The sequence below is a fragment of the Diorhabda sublineata genome, chromosome 6, assembly GCF_026230105.1.
Source record: "Diorhabda sublineata isolate icDioSubl1.1 chromosome 6, icDioSubl1.1, whole genome shotgun sequence".
NCBI lineage: Eukaryota > Metazoa > Arthropoda > Insecta > Coleoptera > Chrysomelidae > Diorhabda > Diorhabda sublineata.
The window spans coordinates 4,408,998-4,433,588 of record NC_079479.1 but is presented as its reverse complement, the minus strand read 5'-3'; the positions used below and the strand labels follow the sequence as shown (position 1 = coordinate 4,433,588).

Genomic DNA, 24,591 nt, shown 5'->3' with positions numbered 1-24,591 from the left:
GTTTCAGAAAAACTGTCCGAAACCTCTTTTTTTATGGCACCCTTGGACTCTTCAGTGGTAATTTCGTGGGTTTGGAGGGTTTTGGGGTTTCGTGCCAATAGAAAATTTTAATCAACTTGCGTTGAACTATCATTATGCCAAGTTTCAGAGCAATTGACTAGAACCAATTCTGTTTCACCCAGGGTATCTTTGGACACTTCAGGTGTAGTTATTAAAGGGGTTGGAAGAGGTTTAGTGCCCATTGAGTATTTTAATCGGCTTGCTTTAAACGATTATTGTGCAAAGTTTCAGAAAAACTGCCCAAATCCCCTTCTTTTATGGTACCCTTGGACTCTTCAGGGGTAATTACCTAGGATTGGAGGGTTTTGGTGTTTCGTGCTAATGGAAAATTTTAACCAACTTGCGTTGAACTATTATTATGCCAAGTTTCAGAATAATTGACCAAAATCAATTCCGTTTCTTCCAGGGTATCTTCGGACACTTTAGGCGTAGTTATTAAAGGGGTGGTGGGAGGTTTAGTGCCCATTGAGTCTCTTAATCGGTTTGCTTAAAACGATTTTTGTGCCAACATTCAGAAAAATTGTACAAAACCCAATTTTCATGAGGCTTGAGCGAAATCGTTGTGTTTTTTTAATTCTTTTCGTTACCTCTTTCTTTGCCAGGAAGGTGTCAGTTTCTTCAGGACACGCGTTTATTTTTCCCTCACAGCTTAAACAGATTTAAAGCTCGTTCTTTTTCCTGCGGATTTGAGCTTGGAAAAGAGCTAGAAGTTGCGCGGTAAAAGATCTGGTAAACAAGGTGGGTGGCTAACACTGGTATGTCGTACTTGAAAATCTTGACAGTTTTGTACACACTTCTCCTAAGTTGCAATTCTTCTGTAAAATTCCCTGCACCCTTTTTTTTATTACTATGGATTCAGCAATTGCAGGAATTCGATATTTTCATTCGTTTTTGACATGAATTATCTTCAACATTTTCTCGGTCATCTTGAAAACGCTTAAACCGCTCAAAAATTTTTACAAGAAATCAAAAAACAGTCCCTATACAAACGAAGGTCACGGCTACACTGGTTTGTCTACAGACATGGTACGTATCGCATTCGAAAGAGTAGGTTTTATACTAAAGAGCTGGCTGACGCGAACCTCCGGCGCATGTGTACTTTTTCTGTAGCAGCGCAATCTCCTGGTTCATCCTTCTTTTCTCATGATTAAATTCATTATCGTTTTTAGGCTATCTACTTAAATCTACGTTATAATTTGTGCCTTTTACATTATATGAGGTTGTTACTTCGTATTTTCTTGTTTTTCACTTCATTCTAAAAAATAATTGTTGATTTTTTTTATAGGTATTCTTCATTTTTTCCCGAATGTAGTCCATGATTTTGGCTTTTCTTATTTGATGATTTTCTTCACTTCCGAACCTTGTTCTTTGGATTTCTTGAACTTTTATTGATTTTTGTAGCTACATAGATCTTCTATTTTTGTTTTTCGTTGTTGTTTGACGATAATATAAATAAAAAGTTAGGACGAGAAGGAAAATTGGGCAAGTAGTTAACAAAAATAACTGTACCGTACAAAGTGTTGAAATTTTACAAATAAAACTATTAAAGAAAGTTGTAGATAAAACTGTTAAGCAATTCGACAAAAGTACCCTAATAGTTTTTCCGTCGTTTCTGTATAAAAATCATCCAGAAGCTGCATCTTTCTATGTTTTTGCATACTGTTTTAATTTTCGGGTAATTATACACTTTCACGGTCACCTGGTTTTTTGGCTCTAGAAAATCAAAAATGGATGGATTTTAATGATCTTGGTCTCAAAATGTTCCATTTTACGGCGGATTTATAAAAAAATACGAAAATTAAAAAAAATAAATATTTTTTCAGTTTCATGACTTTAAATGCAAAAAAATTACTTTCTACATATAATCCTTCGTAACTGTTTCTGACGTCGTGGAATCAAGTACGTATATTTTTTTTCGCAATTTACATAAAAAAATGAATATTTTGAAAAAAAAAGTTTTTCTACTATTTAAGGTTTAAAACTATTAAAAACCGCAAATTCCGCCACTACCCCCGTGTTTTTCATAAATTCGTCGTAAAATGGAACATTTTGAGACCAAAATTATAAAATTTATCTATTTTTCGATTTTTAATGGTCCAAAAACTATTAACATTGAAGAATATAGTACGAAACTATTCACGAAAATTGATTGTTTTTCATCGATTTCATTTTAAGCTATAAAAACTGAAAAAATCATTCTTTTTGGATTTTTTTTAAATTGTTTATTAATTACAAAATTACAGAATACAAAAAAAATATTAGAACTTTATCTGATAATGAGATAATTTTTTGTAAAGGATTATTTTGCAAAACCTTTTTTTTACGATTTAAAACACTAAAACTATGAGAAATTTTCATTCCAGCTATTTCTACTAATTTTTTTTATAAATCCGCCGTAAAATGGAACATTTTGAGACCAAGATCATTAAAATCCATCTATTTTTGGATTTTCTAGAGCCAACCTAACCTAACCTAACCTAACCTAACCTAACCTAACCAAAAAACCAGGTGGCCGCGAAAGTGTATAATTATGTGTATATACTAGCATTATATTTCTATCTTTATTTAGTTATTTTAATGTTTGTTTTTTTAGTTTTTACAAACATTTGTCTACAAATTGTAACAATTTTTTCACAATAAAACATTCGACAATGTTCAATATTATTACTATTGATGACTCACATTGTATATATACAAATATCTAATATCTTTGCATACCAATAAGAATCGGAATAAATTATTTGAAATTTCAATGATTAATTGATAGGTATATAGAGATAACGAAAATCTCGATAAACAATTATATCATTAAATTTTTTTTAACGAATTCATTTGTATAAAACCCTAGTTTACGCTTGGCTTTGTCGACGGTTTTTCCCCATCAACTTTAACAGTAATAATAAGTATAGAGAAACTGGACCATTACCTACCAGTTTAAAATCAATCATGAACTTTCATATATTGTTTATTTTAGTCATCACATGTTTACAAGTGTCATCCAATCAAAGTGAGTAAAGTTATTTTTCACTTATTAATAAAAAGATCAATATAATTATTCATTTATACCACAAATTGCCAGATACATATTTAATAGGTAAAATAATGGTGTCTGTTATTTTATTTTTCTATATAATTCAATGTTTTTATCCACAGAATTAACTAACGAATTGGATTTAACTATCAAACTCACCGTAAAAACATTGAAATCACTATTAAATTATCCAAATTTTCTTTGTGATTTTTATGGGGTACGCAATCGTCAATCTAAGCGAAACATAAGTAAAATTATGGATAGATTTCATGGTGAATCAAATATAAATAAGCGTTTAGTAGGAAGTGAGAAAGATTTGTTTGTGATTGTGATTTATACATTTATACAACATCAGTTGGCTTTTCCATTTAGCAGCCTTTACGATAAATAAGAGCAACGTTCTCGTCTCTCTTGAACAAGTGGAAGTCTACGCTTCCTAATGCTTCAAAGATTGCCCATCATGGTAAAGATTGAAGGTTTGGTGCTAGCAAAGTCATGAACTTGTCGCGAATCAAACGCATCCTCGTCGACCTTATGACACGAAATCGAAGGTTCGTAGTGCTTGAAATGTTGAACGATTGCTTGAACAATTGAGAAGAATTACCCTTTCATGATTGAAAGTGAAGGTTTTGTCCTATCACGGACGTAAACTTGGTGCGAATCAATTGCACCCTCGTCGGCCGCATGTCAATTTTAAAGAAAAACACATTTCACATGCCCGGGAGCTCATGACACGGAATCGACGCTTTCTAATGCTTCAAATATTAAAAGATTACCCATCATGGTAAATAGTGAAGGTTTGGTGCTAGCAAAGTCATCAACTTGTCGCGAATCAAACGCATCCTCGTCGACCTTACGACACGAAATCGAAGGTTCGTAGTGCTTGAAATGTTGAACGATTGCTTGACCAGTTGAGGAGAACTACCCTTTCATGATTAAAAGTGAAGGTTTTGTGCTAGCAGAGCTATGAACTCGGTTCCGTGAGCACTTCGCATGGAATCATAGTGCTTCAAAAGTTGAAAGATAACCTGGTGTCAGCTATGAAAGTCTCCAATCAATCATAGAAAGCATTGGGGCCGTCCGAGCTCGTTACTTCTTTGAGAAAATAGTTTCACTTGGTACGAGACATGAGTACATCATTACATCCCCCAAATCAAAAAATAAAAGCGAAGAACACCTCGTGAAAGTAAAAAAATATCTGCGGGGAAAGTGTTAGAGTGTTGGCCATCGAACGTCAGACCATAAACGCAACCAACTGCTGCGATTTCTTGGATCAAGTTGAGCAATTATACCATCTAAGAGATGTTGTGACTTCTTGACAATTCCAGACACCATACAGTAGGTATAACGCAGCAGAAACTGGTGAAAATGAACTAGAAACTACTTGATCATCTCCCTTACAGTCCATACTTATCGCAACCTCGCTAAAAAGCACTTGCAGACAATCAATTTGAAAATAGCGTGTATAAATGTAGCTGTTGTTTGTAGAAGAATTTTTGTTTATGCAAAAAGATTGCTTACATTGGACCTAGTATTTTTTAATAACACCAAAACGAATGTTATAATGTTTACGTTCTGGAAGCCAACATTCTCTATGTCATTCGTGAAACAATGCTCAGAAAAGTGCCCCGAAACGCCTAATTTTACAATTTAGGAATCTGTTGTGTGTGAAGAAATAGATAATGAAATTCACACACAAAAAACCCTTTTTATGCAAATATGCGAAGGACAAGATGAGCTTATGCATCAGGATTCAACTCATAGAAAAGTGCTACCAAGGTTTCTGGGATATGAATAAGATCTCTGAATATTGATGCTTTATGATACGTCATTTTCCGTAGTCTACACATCGGAGTAGAGCATTAGAACGAAGTTTTTCAGAACTCAATATCAATTTTGTTTGGTAAAATTCATCTAATTATATTTTCGAAAATAATATGTCATTTGTAGTCAGCATCATCTAAAATTTCTTCGGCAACAGATGTACTTAGTTTATGGTTGAAGGAAATTAATTATTTATATAAGTACAGTTGTTTCCAAGCACGTGGACAGTTTATCGTTTTTGCTGTCGTTTACAAAATATTTTATCTGAAAACAACCCGATTTAGTGTTTGAAAATCATGATAATGGTCAATCCCGTGAATGAAGAAGGTTTCGATGTTGGAAGCCCGTGTTCGGAAAATATTTGCAGTTTTTGCACTAGAAACAGTAACATAGCAATGGTAAGAAAAGCTGCTCATAATGGATTACAGCTAAAGGCAAAGCGAATGAAAGTAATATCAGATAGCACCCATCCACAACCGAAAATCGGATCAACTGTAAGAATTGCCGTTCCAGACGTCGATCCAGGCAGATGAGATGCTAAGTCAGTTTTAGCTTCAGTACTGGAAGCCACAGAAGATGGGTTTCACCGCTTGGGAACCAAACAAGGAGTGATTTCAAGATACTATAGCCGTTCAGAATTTAGTACGTGTCTTGCTAATATTTTGAAAATTGGAGAAGTTTCTGAAGACAGGGAAATCCCTCTTAGATCGGTGGCTACTGCTCAATCGACAGGACATGGGCAAGGTTTTAAAAAATGTAATTGTAAGGGTATTATGTAATTCTAAATGCCATTATAACTTAAGTTGTACAAACAAATAAAAAAATTGAAATGTCCTGATTTGTATTCTTTACGTACGTATTTTTATATATAACTCATTTCTATAATAAATAAATAAAAAACCTTTTACAAACTGACTAGACAGCTCATTAAAAAAAAGCTTTTTACATATATAGATAAATAAATAAATAAAATTGTGTTTAAATATCTTAGAAATATATATTTAGCGTAGGTGCAGCTGGGCCGTATATAAATAGACCTTTTACAAACGGACTAGACAGTTCATTAAAAGACAAGTTTTTTACACATATAGACTAATATCTTCCTTCAGTCTTCAGTCCTTTTTTATACGGACTAGTCCTTTTCTATACGGACTAGTCCTTTTATAAATATTTTTCATAAACGGTCTGTAACATATATATTTAACAATCTTTCTAAATCTTCTTAATTTTAGGTCCTTTCTTTTTCAAAATTAGTTTTTTGAATAATTAAACAAGATAGATAAAATTGACGTTTCGACTTTTCTTTAAGACTTAAAATACAATGATGATATCTTTTAAAAATTAATAAAAAAACTAAGTTTGAAACAGAAGAAACCTAAAATCAAGAAGATTTAAAAACTTGAACATATCAAAAGGTCTAAGAAATAAGAAATTAAGGAAATTTATTTGAAAATCTTGATTTATAGTGAATTGGTTATATTTATATACACGAAAATACGTATACTGACCCTTCAAATAACACCCTTACGTAAATAAACATTTTATTATTTCAATAATAAAATTTCTACGTAATATTTAAATAAATCGTTAATCGTTAGTGCTGATTATATTTTAATATGTAATATTAATGTTTGGATATTCTGATAATTATTTTATGTCAACAAGATGTTATTTCAAAATAAATTTTATATATTTATAAATTGTCCTTGTCCATTTTTCCATACTTTGATATATTTATTTACATTTCGCTTTTTCTTAAACACTTTTCCAAGTGCTGTTTATTTTAAACAATATATGACATATTTTTGATTTGTTAGATATCGTAAATTGTACTTATTATGAATTTACAGTTGTAAACATTCCCTTTGTCATTTTTTTGTGGTCATATTTTGATTCAGGGTACGTTGTTTGGCATACACGAGAGAAAAATAAAAATCCTTGTGACATCATGCGTAAAGGATGCCACAAAACATCCCAAAGCGTAAAGAAAAGGGAGAATTATAAACTTGGGGGAATGATAAGCCCTTATAAATATAAATTGACATCATTAAACACATATAACAACATTCATCGGTGCTTTGGGACTCTATAAAAAGTTACAGCAAAGTTATCCATTACATTATAATTTAATTTAAATCCTGGTTTAAAAAGAAGTGGGGTGAATTAAACATCCATCGTAGTAGCCATATATCAATCCTCTAGATTTTTACCTATTCCCATAAGTCAAACTCGCTATAAGAGAAAGGAAAATGACTTTGAAGACTGAACACTGTCGTAGATATTAACGGTACTTAGTTATAGAAAGTGAGTATTCAGAAAAATCGTTTCAAGTATTTCATTTACGTGGTTGTTACAAAATTTTTCATCGAATTTTCTGTCAAATGTAAGTCTTACTTTATTTCTCTAGATTATTCATTTTTTTGTTAATTTTAACGAATTGTACCACAATCCAAGCAAGAACAGTAAAGGTAATGGATACACACGCATTCCCTCCTAAGTTTTAGGTCATAAAAGACACCTTTCTTGTAAGTTTCATGCAACAGGAAACGACAACGCTAGAAGAAATCTACTTTGAGACCCTACATCGTCTCCGCCAAGCGATTCAAGACATTCAGCCCTGATGTAGCACCTGCTTTCGAGAAATGAAGGCGTGGTTGCCAACAAAAAGCTTTTAAGTTGCTGTAAGAACCTAACTCACTGGTGGCAGTCTTGTTGGCAGAAGGATATAGTGAAGCTGGTCTCTCGTTATGAGTAATGCCTCAGCTTTCATTGTGATTTTTTGATGATTAGTCCACTCATTATTGTTAGGAATTCGAGATATCCAGCTGTAAGTCTGTAAATACTTCTATATTGACACCCTAAAAGTTGTCTTAAAACCTACATATGGTAGGATGTACGCAACTATTAAATTTCAAGGTCAAAGGTCACAAAAATCGGTTTTTTGCGCTATTTTTATAAAGATCTCATTTCCTATGGGAGTGTTGCTATTTATTATTATCAATATTGTAGAATACGAAATTTATTAACAATTTTGTTTAAAAAAATTTTTTTACGGTGAACCGTTTTCGAGATAGAGGGCGTAGAGCGCGCGGTCGCAGGATCACTTTAGGTCAACCGGTGCCTCCGGTCGGAAACGTTGAAACATAGTTGATGTACTATCGATAAATCAATGATAATAAATATTTGTAGAATTGTTAATGAAAATATAGGAATTATATTTGAATTTTAACCTAATTAATATCAATAACTTCGTACATGATGAAAAAGAAAACAAATAAATTATCAATTAATCTTTTTATTAAAAAATATCATTCAATACATTTATTTTTATTGAAAATAAAAAAAAATGGAATAAAGAGTACAATAACTACAATTTATAATATTAATCATCTTTTTCCTCTCCATCGTCGTCTTCCGGCTGCTGGTGAATTTCAAACTGGTCTTCATTATCGTCTTTAACGACATTTGTCTCAAGTTCTTCCATTATTTCGGGTTCAAAGGTTCCATCTTCGATAATGTCGCTCTGATATGGTAGAGCATTAAGACAAACTTGCCCATTACAGTGGCCACAAGCTAAAGAGCATTGCAAGCATGCTTTCCTGCTTTTGCAGTTGTAGAAAATTATATTTAGCAAATCTTCTGAAGCAGGTGGTGAAATTGTCATGATAGGCTCCAGAAAATCGTTTCGCATTGCCCAACCCCATACCTGGGGTTCCAAATTATGCCCTAACCAAGTTTGAACTTGATAATATACACTTGTTGGTGGAATATTTGAAAGCTGCACATGTTTATTTGACGTAATGCATATAGCGAAGATGATCCAGACTTTTCACAGATTTCGGAGCATTATAGACTGCCAATAAGGTTTGAGTTCCACTCTCTAATAATCTCTGGGCCGAACAATTTTCTTCCTCAAATGCTGCAGCTAGTTCATCCAAATTTGTCAGTTTCTCAAAAACTTTCAAAAATTATTTTTTCCCTTTTTAAAAAGCGCAGAAGTTGTGTCACAGCCACTTAGTGCGTGCAGAAATAAAATATGTGTTTTGGAATGAGGATAATTATCAAAACTTTAAGTCGAGTATATCTCCGTTTTTATATTTCCTTTCCCAACTTTTTCAAAGAAAATTTCTTGTTCGTAAGAATGTTACGTCCAATTAAAATGCAAAAAGTAAATCAATATCTTTCTATATATTATAACTGCACCGGTTAATCTGAAGTGATCCTGTAACCGCGCACTCTCCGCCCTCTATCTCGAAAACGGTTCACCGTATAAAAATTTTTTATAAACAAAATTTGTAGAGAATTTTGTATTCTACAATATTGAAATAAATACAAATAGCAAAAAACCCACAGGAAATGAAATATTTATAAAAAAAGCGCAAAAAGCCGATTTTTGTGAACTTTGACCTTGAAATTTAATAGTTGCGTACACCCTACCATATGTAGGTTTTGAGACAGGGTGTCAATATACAATTATTTACAGACTTACAGCTGGTTATCTCGAATTCCGAGATTCTTACCTAATTTAAGCTTAAATGACTGGACTAGATACAATCATTTTGTTATCTTAATGCATCTTTTATCTATGACCCATCGGAAATTACATAAAAACCCTCGTACTAAACGTTGAGTCAGTGAATATTTGGATTTTTATTTACAGGAAACATAATATGTTATTATTTACATGGATATGGAGTGAACATAGCCCCTCCGGAATCACTTAATACTACGTTGTGTACACATATTAATTACGCATTTGCGAAATTGGATGTAAACGGTACTCTAATACACCAAAGATCATCCGTCGATGTGAAACATCGTAAGTTAATAGATATTTATCACTGAAATATCAATATTTAATTGTTAAAATCAAACGCTCCATATATTTTCCCACGTATATAAAACTGAACATAAGATGTCTCTAAATTCTTATTTTTGTTTTGTCTTTTTCATTTTTGTTTTGCATTCTGCTGTTATCTATCTATGAAATTATATTTATTGATGATATAAAAGCATATTTTCCATCTCCTTGTGTATACAACGCTGCTATGGGTAAAATAAATACAATACCGATACTTCTGTCACTTATAACTTTAGTAAACGCTTCTACCAAGAAATCTTCCACAAGGAATAGAAGGATCTACTTTCATTAACCCCGCAAAATCCAATTTTCTAACTTAACGAATTACAATAAGCTTCTATCTTGATAAAATTCACAAGAACAATTATCATATTAAGTCCAATTAATAATTCTCATTCTTTTGAGTCGATACATTACCCAGCTTTAATTTCTGGGGTCTTAACACTAAAGATTTGAGAATAATTAAAAACCTTTATTATCTCCAATCATCTTCAATTCATCAACAGCTTAATATCAATATTAAAAAGACAAAAGTCAAGATTATAAGTAACAACAAGATCACAGAAAGCCATTTCTATACGAAACATGTTACAACAGAAACACCCAATCACTATAAATACGTTGGTACAATTATAAATGAGGATTGGACTTCAACCGAATGAGTGTCTTCTTCAAGAGTCACAATCTTTCTCTAGAAATGAAAATAAGAAAGCTGAAATGCTACATTTTTCTTTGTTTGTTTCATTAGATTGTTTCCTGGATCTTGAACAAAGATATGAGCAAAAAATTAGAAATGAGGCTTTATAGACGAATGCTCAATAGCCTCTGGACCGCTCGGATAACCAATGCAAAGTCTTCAAAAGAAAGAAAATAGGAAAAATACTTCGGCAACACGAAGCGAAACGAATCTGGAGGTGCATCGAGGTAAAATATTTGTAAAAAGAGCCCAGGAAGAAGACGAACATGGTTGCTTAAGTACCTGGTTCAGTAAAACCTACATTCCTTTCTTTAGCATTACTGCTGATACAATAAAGATTGCAATGATGATAGGCCCGTTTATCATGTTGTGCTTAGAAGTCTTTTACTTACTTACATTTTACTCACTTTGTAAAATGAGTTTTACATGAAAGAAACCATATTATTTATTATTGTTAATTGTTTATATTCTATTATAAAGCGAGGTAATGTCCCAGACTAAGTACTACATATATACATCACTACTTTGTTTTTTTTTTCGAAACGCCCCCGTGATTTCGAACGTTTAAATCGGTTGTGATCAGCGTTTCCTCACTATACGGCCGTGAAATTAAATTCCACAGGTATTTTCAATCGATATTCGTGTGCGTGCGTTTTGCTATGCGGTTCTTCTAAATCCTTTTGCTTCTTTCTCATCTCATCTCAGACATCTGTAGTATTTAATCGTAATCAGAGCTTTTCTTTTGCAAATGATCTGATTTATTTCATATTGATTTATAATATAAGGTCACCTGTTCTCACTTTGATATGGTAGATCAATTTGAATGACAAACTAGACATTCATGCAATTCATTGTTTCTAACTTGAAATGTCAATACAAAAATGAAATAAAAATAAATTCGCAAATCTTAACCACGATGTTAATCACAAGGCACTCATCAAGAAACAAGTAAATCTAACCTCAATCTTTTCAATCATTCGTCAAATAACTGAACCGAGTTATTTCCGTAAAATAAAAGTTGGTGCTTTATCGGTAAGGGGTGAGTTGAATATCTCAATTCATCTGATTTGAGTAAAATTAAATGGGACGTAGAATTCAATGAGCTAGACTCAAATGAGTTCAAATTATCTGAGATTTAATGCAAAAGAAACGCTTCTATAGTCGTGTAATTCGTGACAGTTTGACAGTTTGACATTTGGTTAGACAGCCCTATTCTTTTTGGAAGAGCCCTTGGCCTCCTACTACTATGAACCATGAGTGTTCGTTTATCACGATGTGGATGATCACGTAGATAACTTCTATGATCCAGGACACGGGAAAATTATTATCATTCATACATTAGCAGTAATCTATAGATTGATTTTTAGATAAAAATAAACTAAATAAATATCTATTACATCTTATTATAAATTATTTGGACATGATTGTTTCATTATACGATTTCATGACGTAAATAATAAAATTTTTTTATCACACAAAGTGCTGCCATTTTAAAACAAGACTGTAGACGACGTTTTACGTGAAAACATCATTTTGTTATTTGTTCCTCAACTAATTTTGAAGAAATAATACATAGATAAAACAATCTGAATACGTTAACTAAAGTTTTTTTTATCATATAACTAGAAACTGCAATTACTCAATGTGATTTACAAAATTCGAGTACGTAAACACTTTTATCAGTTATGGTATTTTACCTCATTTTTTATTTGCACAAACTTGGTCAACTATTTCGAGAGAATTCTTGCAAAGTCATGAAATAATTTAATTATTTGTAACACAATGTGGAATCCCTTGGTAAAACTGTAATTTATCCTAACATTCTTCCGGCGTTCTTTAACCTAAGACAATCCAGGACCGGCTTTAAAAAACAGTCAAGTATCGAAGTTTTCATCACAGTGGAAACTCAAAATCAAAATTTCGATACAAACTATCGTTAATATTCCAAAGGTCGTCCTTTCACGAATTAGTATTTATAAAATAGATTTAACTTTTTTAACTATTACGTAGTGGGTCTTATGCAGAAGACAATTCATTTTATTGGTAGAAAAAGATAGTTTGTACGAAATATGTGTTCGATAAATCGTAAATAAGTCAAATGATGGAGGATTTCCACCGTTTCTACTATATTAAGGTGCAATTTCATGTTAACGCTACCTTAGAGCATGAATATGATTATTTTCAGAACTGTACGCTAGGACGTTATCTTTGAAAAAAACTAATAGTGACCTAAAAGTTTTAATAAGTATTGGAGATACGAATGCATCGACGTTTTCTACAGTATCTGCGGATCCTAAAACACGACAGCGATTCGTTAATAGTTCTGTGGATTTTTTAAAAGCACATAACTTCGATGGAATAGATGTCGATTGGGAATTGCCGTATTCAAAAGACGCAGTAAGTATTTAATTTCGTTTTTATCTTCTTAATAATCGGTGATTCTTTTACAGGACAATTTTGTATTGTTATTGAAAGAATTAAAAGAAGCTTTTAACGACAAAAATTGGTTATTAACCGTAGCCGTTTACCCCAACCCTTCTGTCGGTTATAAAGTTACAGAAATAATGAAGTGAGCATTAATTTAATCACACCTTGTATAAAACTCTTCATTTTTTCTTTTTAGGTACGTAGATATGATCAACTTAATGTGTTACAATTATTACGGCCCTTGGAGTGCTTATACAGGGCATAATGCTGCACTTTTTAGTTCTCCAATTGAAAGCGCCTATGAAAAGATTCATCTAAATACTGCTGCATCTCTACAAAATTGGATGGAAGCCGGTGCTACAAAAAGTAAAATCAACGTCGGAATTCCGTTTTATGGTCGAACATTTACGTTAGTTAACGCCGATGATCATTCATTTCATTCGCCCATCGTCGGCGGAGGTCGACCCTCAACACCTTCCTACAAACAGGTTAGTTACAATCACTTGAAACTCACAAAAATTGTTAATCTATTTTTATTTCTTAACTATGGTCACAAAAATTAATGTAACATTTGAATTTACCGCCATTCTTACACGGGTACGTTCCACTTAACACTCATTGTATCGTTCTATTTGAAGTTCGTAATTTTCGTGAGCGATGGATGGCGGTACGACGTTACTTATTAGATATTGTCGCCTCCATCTCAAAAAACATTGATGTTATGGCGAGTTTTCATCAAAACGGGACGGAAATTTAATCAATAGCGACGAAATAATCTTCAAATTAAAATTGCATCAAAAATGCACATTTTATTGTGAACAGTGTCACAAAAATGAATGTAACATTTGAATTTACCGCCATTGCTCACAAAAATGAATGTAACATTTGAATTTACCGCCATTGCTGCGGTAAAATGTTGACAATTTCTATCACGGATACGTTCCACTTAACAATCTTTGTATCGTTCTATTTGAATCTCGTGATTTTCGTGAGTGATGGATGACGCGACGTTATTTAATTCGATATTGTCGATGCCACCTCAAAAATCATTGACTTGTCATGGCGAGCTTTCATCAAAACGGGACAGAAATTGAATCATTAGCGACGAAAAAATTTTGTAAACAATATCAGAAAACTAATGTAATTTTGAATTTACCGCCATTGTTGCGGTAAAATGTTGACAATTTCATTCACGGATACGTTCCTCTTGTCACAATTTATGTCGTTCCGTTTAAGATAGATGATGTTTATTATTTGTAAGGTTTCTCGGCTATTCGGCCGTCGTCGGTTGCGTTCTGCTCTTGAAATTTCGCTAACACGAAAGATTGGCGTCTTTAAAAGTCACGATGAGTTCGACTTTTAGCACACACACACACACACACATACACACACACACACACACACACACACACACGCGTATATTTTATCTGCATAATATTATGATTATGGTTATGATTACAATCATTTCAACCGGTTCGTAATCAACCAGGAATTTGATAGTGCTCAAGCGAGTAGTTCCTGCTCTGTTTTGGACTTACTCCCTCGAACGAAGCTAAAGTGGTTTCATTCTTTTAGATATGTAAAAACTTTAATAATTATAGTCAAGTTTGGGACGATGAACAACAAATTTCTTATAAATATTATAAGGACCAATGGTTAAGTTACGACGAGGAACGATCAGTTGCAGCCAAGGTTTGTAATAGATAATTATTAACTTACTTTATATCCGTACCCTGTACTATTGAAATTATTTGAATAACAACTTATATAGAAAGTATAGTGAGAATAATTAAAAAATAATTCATTGGTTTTAGATATTCTAATATATATAATTATAATTAATTTCAGGCTAAATTTATCAAATCACAGGGTGTTGCTGGAGCCATGATATGGCAGATAGGTCAAGATGATATAAATGGCGAATGTGGACCTAAACAAGGATTACTTCAAACTGTATATCGATATTTAAATAAAGAAAATTAAAATTTTCTTATTTATTTATATTTAAGTAATATATTTATTTTATTAACATTCGTTTTTTTATTTTTTAATCGAAATTCCCGGGCAATATCTTTTCTTTCACATTCGATTTTAGTTCTTATGCAACTTAATATCGATTCTCATATAATTAGTCCCAATTACTAATGGCGTGTTGAACTGATACGATGTAATAGAAAATTACGCTTCTAAAAAATAGAAAATTAAATTTTTGCTATCTATAATATTATTTGAGTTATATATTTATTTTATTAATATTTTTTTCGTTATTTTTCAATCGAACTACTTTTCATAATCGATTGTATTACTAAAATCGATACTTCATATGTTACAAATTATAATGCCAGTTAAACCGTTACGATTTAAGAAAAAATTATACTCTTAGTTAAATTGTGGAATTAGAATTTTAAAATACTGCATAAATACGAGAATATACCTACTTTAGAATCTTAGAAAATTGTAGAAAATAATCGATCGGCAATAAAGCTTGTAGTAACGAAACTTTATTAGAGATGGGCAGTATCATCTAGTGATTTTTATTACATTTAAATCCAAATGTAAATAATATTGATTTACAAAAAAGTAGCACAATGTAATAGGATCGTATCCCTTTGTATCAAGTCTTCAACGGACCCATTTCCCTCAGAATATTAAATTGGTGCGTTGGAACAATGACGAATGGGATATAGGCCACATCTCTATCAATCATCAGTCGATTAGCTGTCATGCATTTATTATGAAATAAATAATGTTGATATTAATCAAATAATGTATTTAATAATAAATGTATTGTTAGCTAGTTGATGCTATTAGACTTATAAAGACCTCAAATAAATGCCAATTAGTAATAATTTAGTTTCTGTGGTGAGTTAATAATTTATTTAAATATTCCTTATTAATAATTGAAATTCTTTTAGGCAAAGAAAGGATTTCGTTACCAAAATTGTCAAAAAACTATTGATAATAATGAAGAACGCACTGAAAAGAATTTGTTAAAAATTGGTTCTGCCTTACCTAATAAAAATAAACGAAGTTTTTGTATTAGATCACATAGCACTTTAAATGCATCTGTAATACATGATACTGCCGCTTTTTGTAGATCGGTTACTTTACTTACACAACCTGATGGATTGTATCATGTATCTAGAGTACAGGAAGAAAAAGATATTCATCCGGATAGAATAAGTTTGGACCGACGTGGATTAGTTTCAATCCCAATTATCGATGGGGAACCTAAACTTCGACTTTTATCTTTACAACATAATTTGATTACAAATTTGGAAATGATAGCCAAACAATGTTTTCCTAATTTATTGTTTTTAGATGTTTATGATAATCAATTGGAACAGATTCAATATTTAGATGACTTAGTTAATTTGAGGGTTTTATTGATGGGAAAAAACAGGTAAGTATACTATGATCTACTAATCATATAGATGTTACAATGTTTTGTTTTATATTTATTTAATTTTGAAAAACCTGTTCTTCAGTTTTTTTATTGGGGCCTTTTTGTTGATTTTGTGGTTGAAATGTTTTGATTTTAATCTCTTTTGATTCAACATTATATTTTAAAATGGGTAAAAAATTGTCGTATGGACCATATTTCTGTTTTTATATTAAGGTAACGACATTTCTTGAAAGAAACAATTTCAAATAAAAAAAAATCAAAGAATATCTTCCATTTTCAATGCAGGGTTATTGGGTTCTTGGTAAACTGATATAATTAGAAGCTTTGAAGATTTTATTTCTTCTGATATGCATTTTTTTATTTAAAAGTGCCAATGGTCCTGTACAAGACATGGCATGAACAAAGTCAGACATCACTGAGTACCAGTGGCTGTATTGCTAAACTTATAACAAAATTGAAATAAATAAAATGTTGAAAAATAAAACAGTATAATTCTGATTATTCAAATAAAATTTACAAGACCTAAAACCATTACAATATTTTCTTTGAAAAATTCCTCCAATGTCATCAATATGTCTTTTATATTGTTTCTTTTATGTCTTTATCTTATAATTTTCTTTCTTTTTCTTCATCCCATTGTTCTCATTTTGTTCAAAAAGCTTCTGTTATTTTCTCTATAGTTCTTTGCTGATTCTTCTCCAAATTGTTTCCATGTTTCCTTTTTTGCTTTTTTTAATTTCTTTCTTGACTTTGTTTCTTATTGTTTTTTATGACTCCTTATTTTAATTGCTTTTATTTTTAAAATAATTCTTCCATGTTACCTATTTTGCTTTTTTAATTTTTTTTATTTGTTTTATGCAATGTTAATGCAATTTGCAGAATAAAGAAAATAGAAGGATTAGAGAATCTCACTAATATAGAAGTACTAGATCTCCACGGTAATTTAATAACACAAGTCACAGGGTTATCGAAACTAACCAATCTTAAAGTATTAAATTTAGCTGGGAATCAAATTAAAATTATAGGTGTAAAAGATTTAGAAGGACTTCATTCGCTTCAGGAATTAAATCTAAGAAGGAATCGATTGAAGAAATTACTTGGTTTTGCAGAAGTTCCTAATTTAGTCAAATTATTTGTCAGTAATAATGAGATACAATTGTAAGTATACATTTATAGTGATTTTATAATTTTTGGTGAAATTGTTCACTTTTTATTATAATGTTTATTTAGAAACAACTAGAAATTACGATCCATAGGTTTCCTCATATTACTTTCAATTTAATTATTCAATCTCAAATTCTGTGAGGCCGTATAAAGAACAAGGTTTCAATTATATAAAATATTTGATAATTTTGAAATATTATCGTAGCACAGCAGATCCATTAGAACCCCTAGATACTTGATTTTATTCTTTGCCTTGACCCTCTTTACTTCTACAACCATCCTGAAGAGGCTGTTTGTTTTCTTATGCCCCTTTATCACCAGGATTTCCTTTTTCTGTTGAGCGATATTGAGGCCGTTTGTTCGAGTCCATTTAATGGTTAGAGCTACAGTCGCCACAGGGTGGATATAAATTCGTTACAGTATTTAATTGTTATCAAAATAGAATATTTTCTAGTTTTTCATTTTTTGTTTTTCTTTTATTCCTAACTGAATAGAATTTTCTTTGAGGAAGTATGTTTAAATTTTTTCCAGTATCGAGGATATGAGTAGTTTAGCAAAATCGACGAACATCAAAGAAATATCAATAGATAATAATCCTGTATTACTGAGAGGTGACTGTATGTCATTTTTGGTATCTTATTTACCTCTTTTGAATAAAATTAATTCGATGCAAATAACTGATCAAGTACGAAAAGCGGCAATGGCTTGGAGAAGAAATAAAGAAGTATCATCTTCGATGTTTATGAATCTCACAAATGACGTATCCCTCACTTGTCGACGAGACGAAGTTATATCTAACGCCAGAACTAATTGGGAGTTTTTGAGATCACAAACCAAATGTTTAACTACAAACGGAAATGTCGTGGAAAGGAGTTTGAATAATCTAAAACCCGATTTAGATTTCATCATGACTCCATTAAATAAAACTTCTAATAAATGTTTGGGTAAAATTCCGCTGTTGCAAGAAACAAAATTGAATATATCGAGGAGTTTATCTCAGGACACCGAAACTTCACAAAACACTATATCGTCAAATGAATTTTTCAAATTACCCCCTATATTGGTTCCCGTTATTGATAAAATCGAAGAAAAACTTACTATAGATAGTTATGGTAGTTCTGGGACGAGCAGTAATGATCTTACTGAACAAACTAATTCTTTTGTATCCAAAGAGGAGAGTGAGTCAGACGGCGAATCAGATTTTGACGTCGAACTAGTTAAAGATGAAATTATAAAACAAATTCCTCTGGGGTAAGAATTTTTTATAATATTTATTATTTTGTTTTTATATTTTAGAAAATTATTATTATTAAACAAAAACAAATTGAACATATCAAAATTAACTAAGAAATGATAGTATATTGAGAAATTGATTTTGAAAATCGGAAAATGGGAAAATATACAGGGTAATTAGATTGAAATAATAATTGTAATCTTGTTTGAGAAGAATTACCATAAAAAATTGTTTAATTTGATTATTTTAATTAAGTTAAAACCAATCAAATTTCTTAAAAATTATATAATATTAATGGGAACATAAAAAAATAAAAGAACATAGACGTTTTTGATTAATTGGTTGACCAATTATTCTAATTTTAATTAATTTTTTTTAAATGAATCAATTGAAAATAAAAAAATATAAGATTATAGAGGTTTTTCCATCCGAGACAGTAATTGCAAAACTTTTTATAGAAATCTTATCATAGAAACATTTTATTTTGATTAATTGTTTGACCAATTATTTTAATTGAACTAAAACCAATTCAATTTTTTGAAATTGATCAATTTCAAAATGTCACTACATCAGGATGAGACTTAAAAAAGAAATTGATACGTAAAATTAACAGGAAAATAAAAAAATATAAGATTATAGAGGTTTTTCCATCCGAGACAGCAATTGCAAAGTTTTTTATAGAAATCTTATCATAGAAACATTTTATTTTGATTAATTGTTTGACCAATTATTTTAATTGAACTAAAATCAATTCAATTTTTTGAAATTGATCAATTTCAAAATGTCACTGCATCGGGATGAGACTTGAATAAGATGTTGATACGTAAATTAACAGAAAAATGAAAAAAATATAAGATTATTGAGGTTTTTCCATTTGCGTTTTTATCAATTTGAGATCTAGATTCGAGGAATATTCGCAGCGCGATGGTGCACACCTTCAATGATGTTCTTTTTAAGAAATGAATTTCCCAGTTGTTCATTTCAAATAAAATAAAAAATTGTATGTGGATTATATTTAGTTTTTTTATTATGTTTTTAAATTCGCATAACTTTCTGGCCCACCCTGCACATTCTGAATGCACATCGACCACGGAAACTTAACAATTGTTCATCAATTGTAATGTAGGAGGTTGGAATGTATGAAGTTTTGCAAGTAGATATGAAAATATCCCAAATTTCTCTAACCAGCGCAAATGGATCGTTTTGTAATCTTTCTGAACGAGAAAGTTTGTTGTCAAAACGTAAACAATCTAAGAGAAATCGAAAATTAGAGCCCTCTACAAACTTCTCGAAAGATTACGGTCAAACAACCGCTTGGCATTCATATGATTGCTTCTCATAGCAGCTGTAAGAATGAATAAACCCGAAAGAGCCAGAATTTCTTCTTTAGATGTTTTGATTCTTTTTGTTTTTTGTATTTAGCTGCTTTACGCGAGATTCCTTGATTCTTTTATATTTCTTTCAGATACCCTTTTTGAGTGTGACGGTGGTGTTGACCATTTATTCTTATTTTTACTCTTCAATTGTGTTTTCCCAGGTTTTATTATCGTAGATTCCTTGACAAGGCGAGACAGTGGAATATTCATCTCCGTTAGACTCTACAATTTCATTATTTGTATCAATCATTTCATCTACATCTTGTTTAAAGTCATCCACGTCCATAAGATTTGTTCTGATATTATTATCTTATAAATCATTACTATCCTCAGAATCATTTATTGTATCATCATCATCATCTCTACCATTAATTATTTTTTTGACTTCTGCCGTAATTTCTGCATTAGTAAGAGGTCTATATTTTGATGTGAATGCAAAAGACATTTTTCTAAAACAACTAAAAAAATAGTGTTCCCTAAACACCATTCCGTCGAAATATTTACGAGGAACAGTCAATAACCGTGAATTGTGGAACTCAAGAAGCAATTCAACCACAGTAGCTTACAGTTTTCCAGAAGCAAAGAAGCTACTGAAACCAGCAGGCTGCTAACCGGGGAGAGGTAAAATTGTAGGCTCGTTCATAAATATTACGACGGTCTGGTTCTCTGGGATTAATGTTTCTAAATTTTTCAAATATGCAAGTAGTGCCATTTTTAAAATTTTTGGTAGACAAGGACGTATCTACTTTTTGATTTTTAGGTATCAAACTACCCACTGCAGTGTTTTGACTTATTTTGAAAAATGGTTCCAATATTTGAAGACTTATTTTCATAATAACAATGCTCAATTACATTGAAGATTCTATTAACTATTATGAAAGCTCGGAATTAGATAAAACGTTATTATTATGAATTTAAGAGTGCCCAATTCGATTCCGAATGTGTTTCCTCAATTTTTGAAAGAAATATAAGTGAAATTAGTCAAATGAATAATAGAGAATTATTAAATATAATATTATTTGACATATTTCGCCGTGAGCAGTCCATAGAATTTTCAAATTTCATTCAGTTCTGTTCAATTGCTTAATTTTGTTTTCCAATTTTTAAGACTCCCCCCAACTCCGTCTGAATTAACTGATGAGAGTATAGCGAAAAATTCCAAAGATTTTGTCATCACAAATCTTCCAACGGAAATTACAACCTCTTCAGATACGACGAATTCATCAAGTGAAACCAAAATTACAACTAGGAATGTTAGAAGCGCCGGACATAGCAAAATAATATCCACAAAACATTTTTGTAGAGCATCTACTGCCAAAGCAAAAAAACAAACTTCTCCCGCTTTACCGAAAGATAGAGAACAGGGTGAGTAATATAAATAAATATTTACAGTGACACTTATTTAATATCTATGTACCAATGAAATTATTTTTAGGGGGTGATTATTTAATTGAAATATGCGGTAGACATCTTAACGTATACGGTCAAGGTGCTCTGAGATTTATCGATAAAATATGGAATAATAATAAAGCGAACGATGTTACGACAATTAGATTTTGTTACGTTAATTTTAACAGCATAACCGGTATACTGAACAAAGTCAAACATCGTTTTCCCAATATAGGACATTTCGTTTTCAAGGAAACCAATTTGACTTATTTGGGACAGATTAACGCTTTCGCCGAAATACAGGGTTTGTCGTCGCTCTATATCGATTCCGAAGGTAATCCAATAGGCGGTAAAAATTGGAAAAACTACGCGATATTTAGATTGGCCCATTGGGGTTTGAGGATGATAAATAACAAAGAGGTACACGGTAGTGTTATATAAGCACAGGGAATTGACGAAACTTTGCACACGGGATTTTTATATTATCGAGTGAAGTTTTGCACGTGCTTGAACCACAAGACAATTGAAAAGGACTACATCGAATCGGGAAATTATTTAGATCACCCCGCGTAATTTTTTTTCTAATTTTGAAAAGCATGAAAAGTTTTCCATTACATATTACACGATTTTAGAGTTTTGTCTAGTAGTTATAGCATGGAATTGATCCCCTTCCACTCTTTCCTATTTTTTCCAGTCTTAAATTCTACTCTTTCATCACCTCTGCGTACTCTGTGCTCCTTTTTTTTCGTCCTTACTTGTTCTATGTCCATCATTTTTTTTTATTACGAAATCTGGTATTATCTGTGACCCATCCACTATATTCTTTTGGACATTATTGTTTTCCTTAGTTCTGTTTCTAGAAATTGATTCCTTATTTCATTATTCGTTCTCCTCAGCCATAATTCTCCTTCCTGTTTTACCTCCTAGATCATTCTAATCTTTTCCTTGGTCTTCCTTTTCTTCTTGTTCCTCCTAGCTCTATGTCGCATCATTTTTTTATTGCTTTAAAATCTGGCCTCTGCATGTGACCCATACACTTTATTCCTTTGGATCTCATTATTTTCCTTAGTTCTGCTCCTCCAAATAGATTCCTTATTTCATTATCTTCTCTCCTCAGCCACAATTCTCCCTCCTTTTTTACCTCCTAGTATTTTTCGTTTCCTCTCTCCCTTAGTTCTTCCATCACCTCTGCGTACCATCTTTTCCTTGTTCTTCATTTTTCTTGTTCCTCCTTGTTCTATATCCATTATTTTTTTGTTGCCTTAAAATCTGACATTCTCTGTATGTGACCCATCCACTTTATTCCTTTGGATTTCATTATTTTCCTTAGTTGTGCTACTCCAAATAGATTCCCTAGTATCCTTTGGAGTATTTTTCTTTCCTATATGTCCAACTTTTCTTCCTCTGCTTTCTTAATATTATAATATTAATGATATAAATATTTTCTTAGGTATCGGAGCAGGATATAAAAGTGGCTAATGAGGAATATCAGGGATTGAGCGATTTGGTTTTGTGGTCATTACCCGGGTGTCTTCTACAACCTTTATTAGTGCGTATGAGGATCGATATTAGTAATAATGCTGTTGGAGAAGATGCGAAAAATTGGTTACTTACAGCGGATATTGATTTGAAAACTGTTATTAGTAAAGAAGCGCTTCAGTGGAAAAAACCTTCACAAATACAAGTATAATAACCTTGATCAATTTATGAATATTTTGCTTTGGTTATATCCGAGAAAGTGGCACAATATCTAAAAGGACTAAAGTCAGAACGTTCTTGCACATTTCTATATTCCCTTGGCTGCTTTTATTGATATTAAAAAGAGTGTTAAGATTACAAGAAATGGAATTGATTTTTGATAAAATTAATTTAAAAAAAAGCGATTAGAAAATCACCACTGGTTAATGTTAGTCCTGATATATATTTTGCCACTTTTCTTTTGTTGACATTAACAGGAATAAAAGTCCAGAAGAATGGTTTGAAATGTACAGACAAGTAATAAATCAGTAGTGACTGTTTGAGAGTCAAAACTTCAAAATTGTATCATAAAATGCTGCAAATCTATCAGAACCTTGCTTTATTCCAAAGTCAAAGTCTTTTTTGGTGGTTTCTAAATGCACATCAACTCTCCTGGTTTTTATAAGAGAGCATATCCTTAAAGATAGTAAATTATCTACAGGACTAAGTGTATTTGACAAAGTTTGCTATATTTCTTCAGTAGCTAGTCCTCTTGATGATGTCTAGATAGAAAATTAGGGGTTATGGTTTATTGTAACTTCAAGGTTTAGTTTTTTGTACCACAAGAAGCGTTTTCGACATTCCCCTTCCAGTTTCAGAGCTCTAATAAATTCTAGTATCCTTACTAGCTCCAAGGATGTTAGACCTTAGTTTGAGAATTGTATCGGAAAGTTGTCCCAGCCTAACCAATATGCTGAAACATCCACTTTCTTTTGTCGTTGAGAATAGCTTTTCGTCATTCGAATACTTTGTCAAATATCAACAGTTTAGTTGATTTACTTCGCCATTTAACACAAATTTTGTTTCTTCTGATAACTGAACGTTGTTCGGATATATTTGACTAATAATCGGTTAACAAAACTGCAGTCTCTTGTCAGGATCATCTTCCAGTGATTCCTGCAGAAGTGAAAGTATGTAAGTAATGTAGTTTGAGAATTCGTGCTACAACCCCGAAGTATTTTTAATTGTAGAATAATAATAATTAATTTTCTTATATAATATTGGTATTAACAAAATTTTTTCCAGGAAGAAAATTCGATGAGAACCAAAGCTAAACAAAATATTCTAAATTTATTGGATGAAATGAAGAACTCTATGTACAAATTAATGCTGTTAGATGAAGAATGGCCCAATATATTACACGGTTTCGTTCAGAGTACGTTGTTGGACTATTCACAAATCGATTTATACATGAAGAAACAAATGCAAGAGTTGACTAGGTGAACGAAATCAGTGTTCGTTAAAAAAATATAACCGACTGACAAAATAATACTACTTATGTACCTATAAAGTGTGTCATTTCATTCACAATCGCATTTAATAAAATTATTAAACGTTTTTGAATAATATTTTTCAAACCGCTTCAATAAATCTATTTAATAAAA

At 31.6% G+C, this 24,591-nt stretch overlaps 2 protein-coding genes across 3 annotated transcripts; both read left to right on the top strand.

Moving 5' to 3' along the window:
- Positions 1-2,872: 2,872 nt before the first annotated feature.
- Positions 2,873-14,883, top strand: LOC130445150 (probable chitinase 10). The gene is made up of 7 exons (XM_056780674.1): positions 2,873-3,067; positions 9,576-9,734; positions 12,659-12,870; positions 12,924-13,042; positions 13,097-13,388; positions 14,476-14,592; positions 14,749-14,883. Exons 1-7 carry the CDS (start codon positions 3,007-3,009, stop codon positions 14,881-14,883), a joined length of 1,095 nt encoding a protein of 364 aa, XP_056636652.1. The 5' UTR covers positions 2,873-3,006.
- Positions 14,884-15,511: 628 nt separating this feature from the next.
- On the top strand, positions 15,512-24,591 carry LOC130445302 (leucine-rich repeat-containing protein 49). Of its 2 annotated transcripts, none has more exons than XM_056780868.1 (8): positions 15,512-15,759; positions 15,816-16,303; positions 17,186-17,464; positions 18,002-18,721; positions 21,189-21,445; positions 21,516-21,889; positions 22,920-23,153; positions 24,233-24,591. In XM_056780868.1, exons 1-8 carry the CDS (start codon positions 15,733-15,735, stop codon positions 24,428-24,430), a joined length of 2,577 nt encoding a protein of 858 aa, XP_056636846.1. In that variant the 5' UTR covers positions 15,512-15,732; the 3' UTR covers positions 24,431-24,591. The 2 variants fall into 2 exon arrangements, with proteins under 2 accessions (XP_056636846.1, XP_056636845.1); XM_056780867.1 differs by having other exon boundaries at positions 15,590-15,762.

What these genes read in the sequence shown, in the direction of transcription:
- LOC130445150 (XM_056780674.1), top strand. Translation starts at nt 3,007, where the DNA reads ATGAACTTTCATATATTGTTTATTTTAGTCATCACATGTTTACAAGTG. An exon ending in CAACACCTTCCTACAAACAG is followed by an intron (nt 13,389 to 14,475) that starts GTTAGTTACAAT and finishes TCATTCTTTTAG; the next exon opens with ATATGTAAAAACTTTAATAA. An exon ending in AACGATCAGTTGCAGCCAAG is followed by an intron (nt 14,593 to 14,748) that starts GTTTGTAATAGA and finishes AATTAATTTCAG; the next exon opens with GCTAAATTTATCAAATCACA.
- LOC130445302 (XM_056780867.1), top strand. Translation starts at nt 15,733, where the DNA reads ATGCCAATTAGTAATAATTTAGTTTCTGTG. An exon ending in AGTAATAATGAGATACAATT is followed by an intron (nt 17,465 to 18,001) that starts GTAAGTATACAT and finishes AATTTTTTCCAG; the next exon opens with TATCGAGGATATGAGTAGTT. An exon ending in AAAAACCTTCACAAATACAA is followed by an intron (nt 23,154 to 24,232) that starts GTATAATAACCT and finishes AATTTTTTCCAG; the next exon opens with GAAGAAAATTCGATGAGAAC.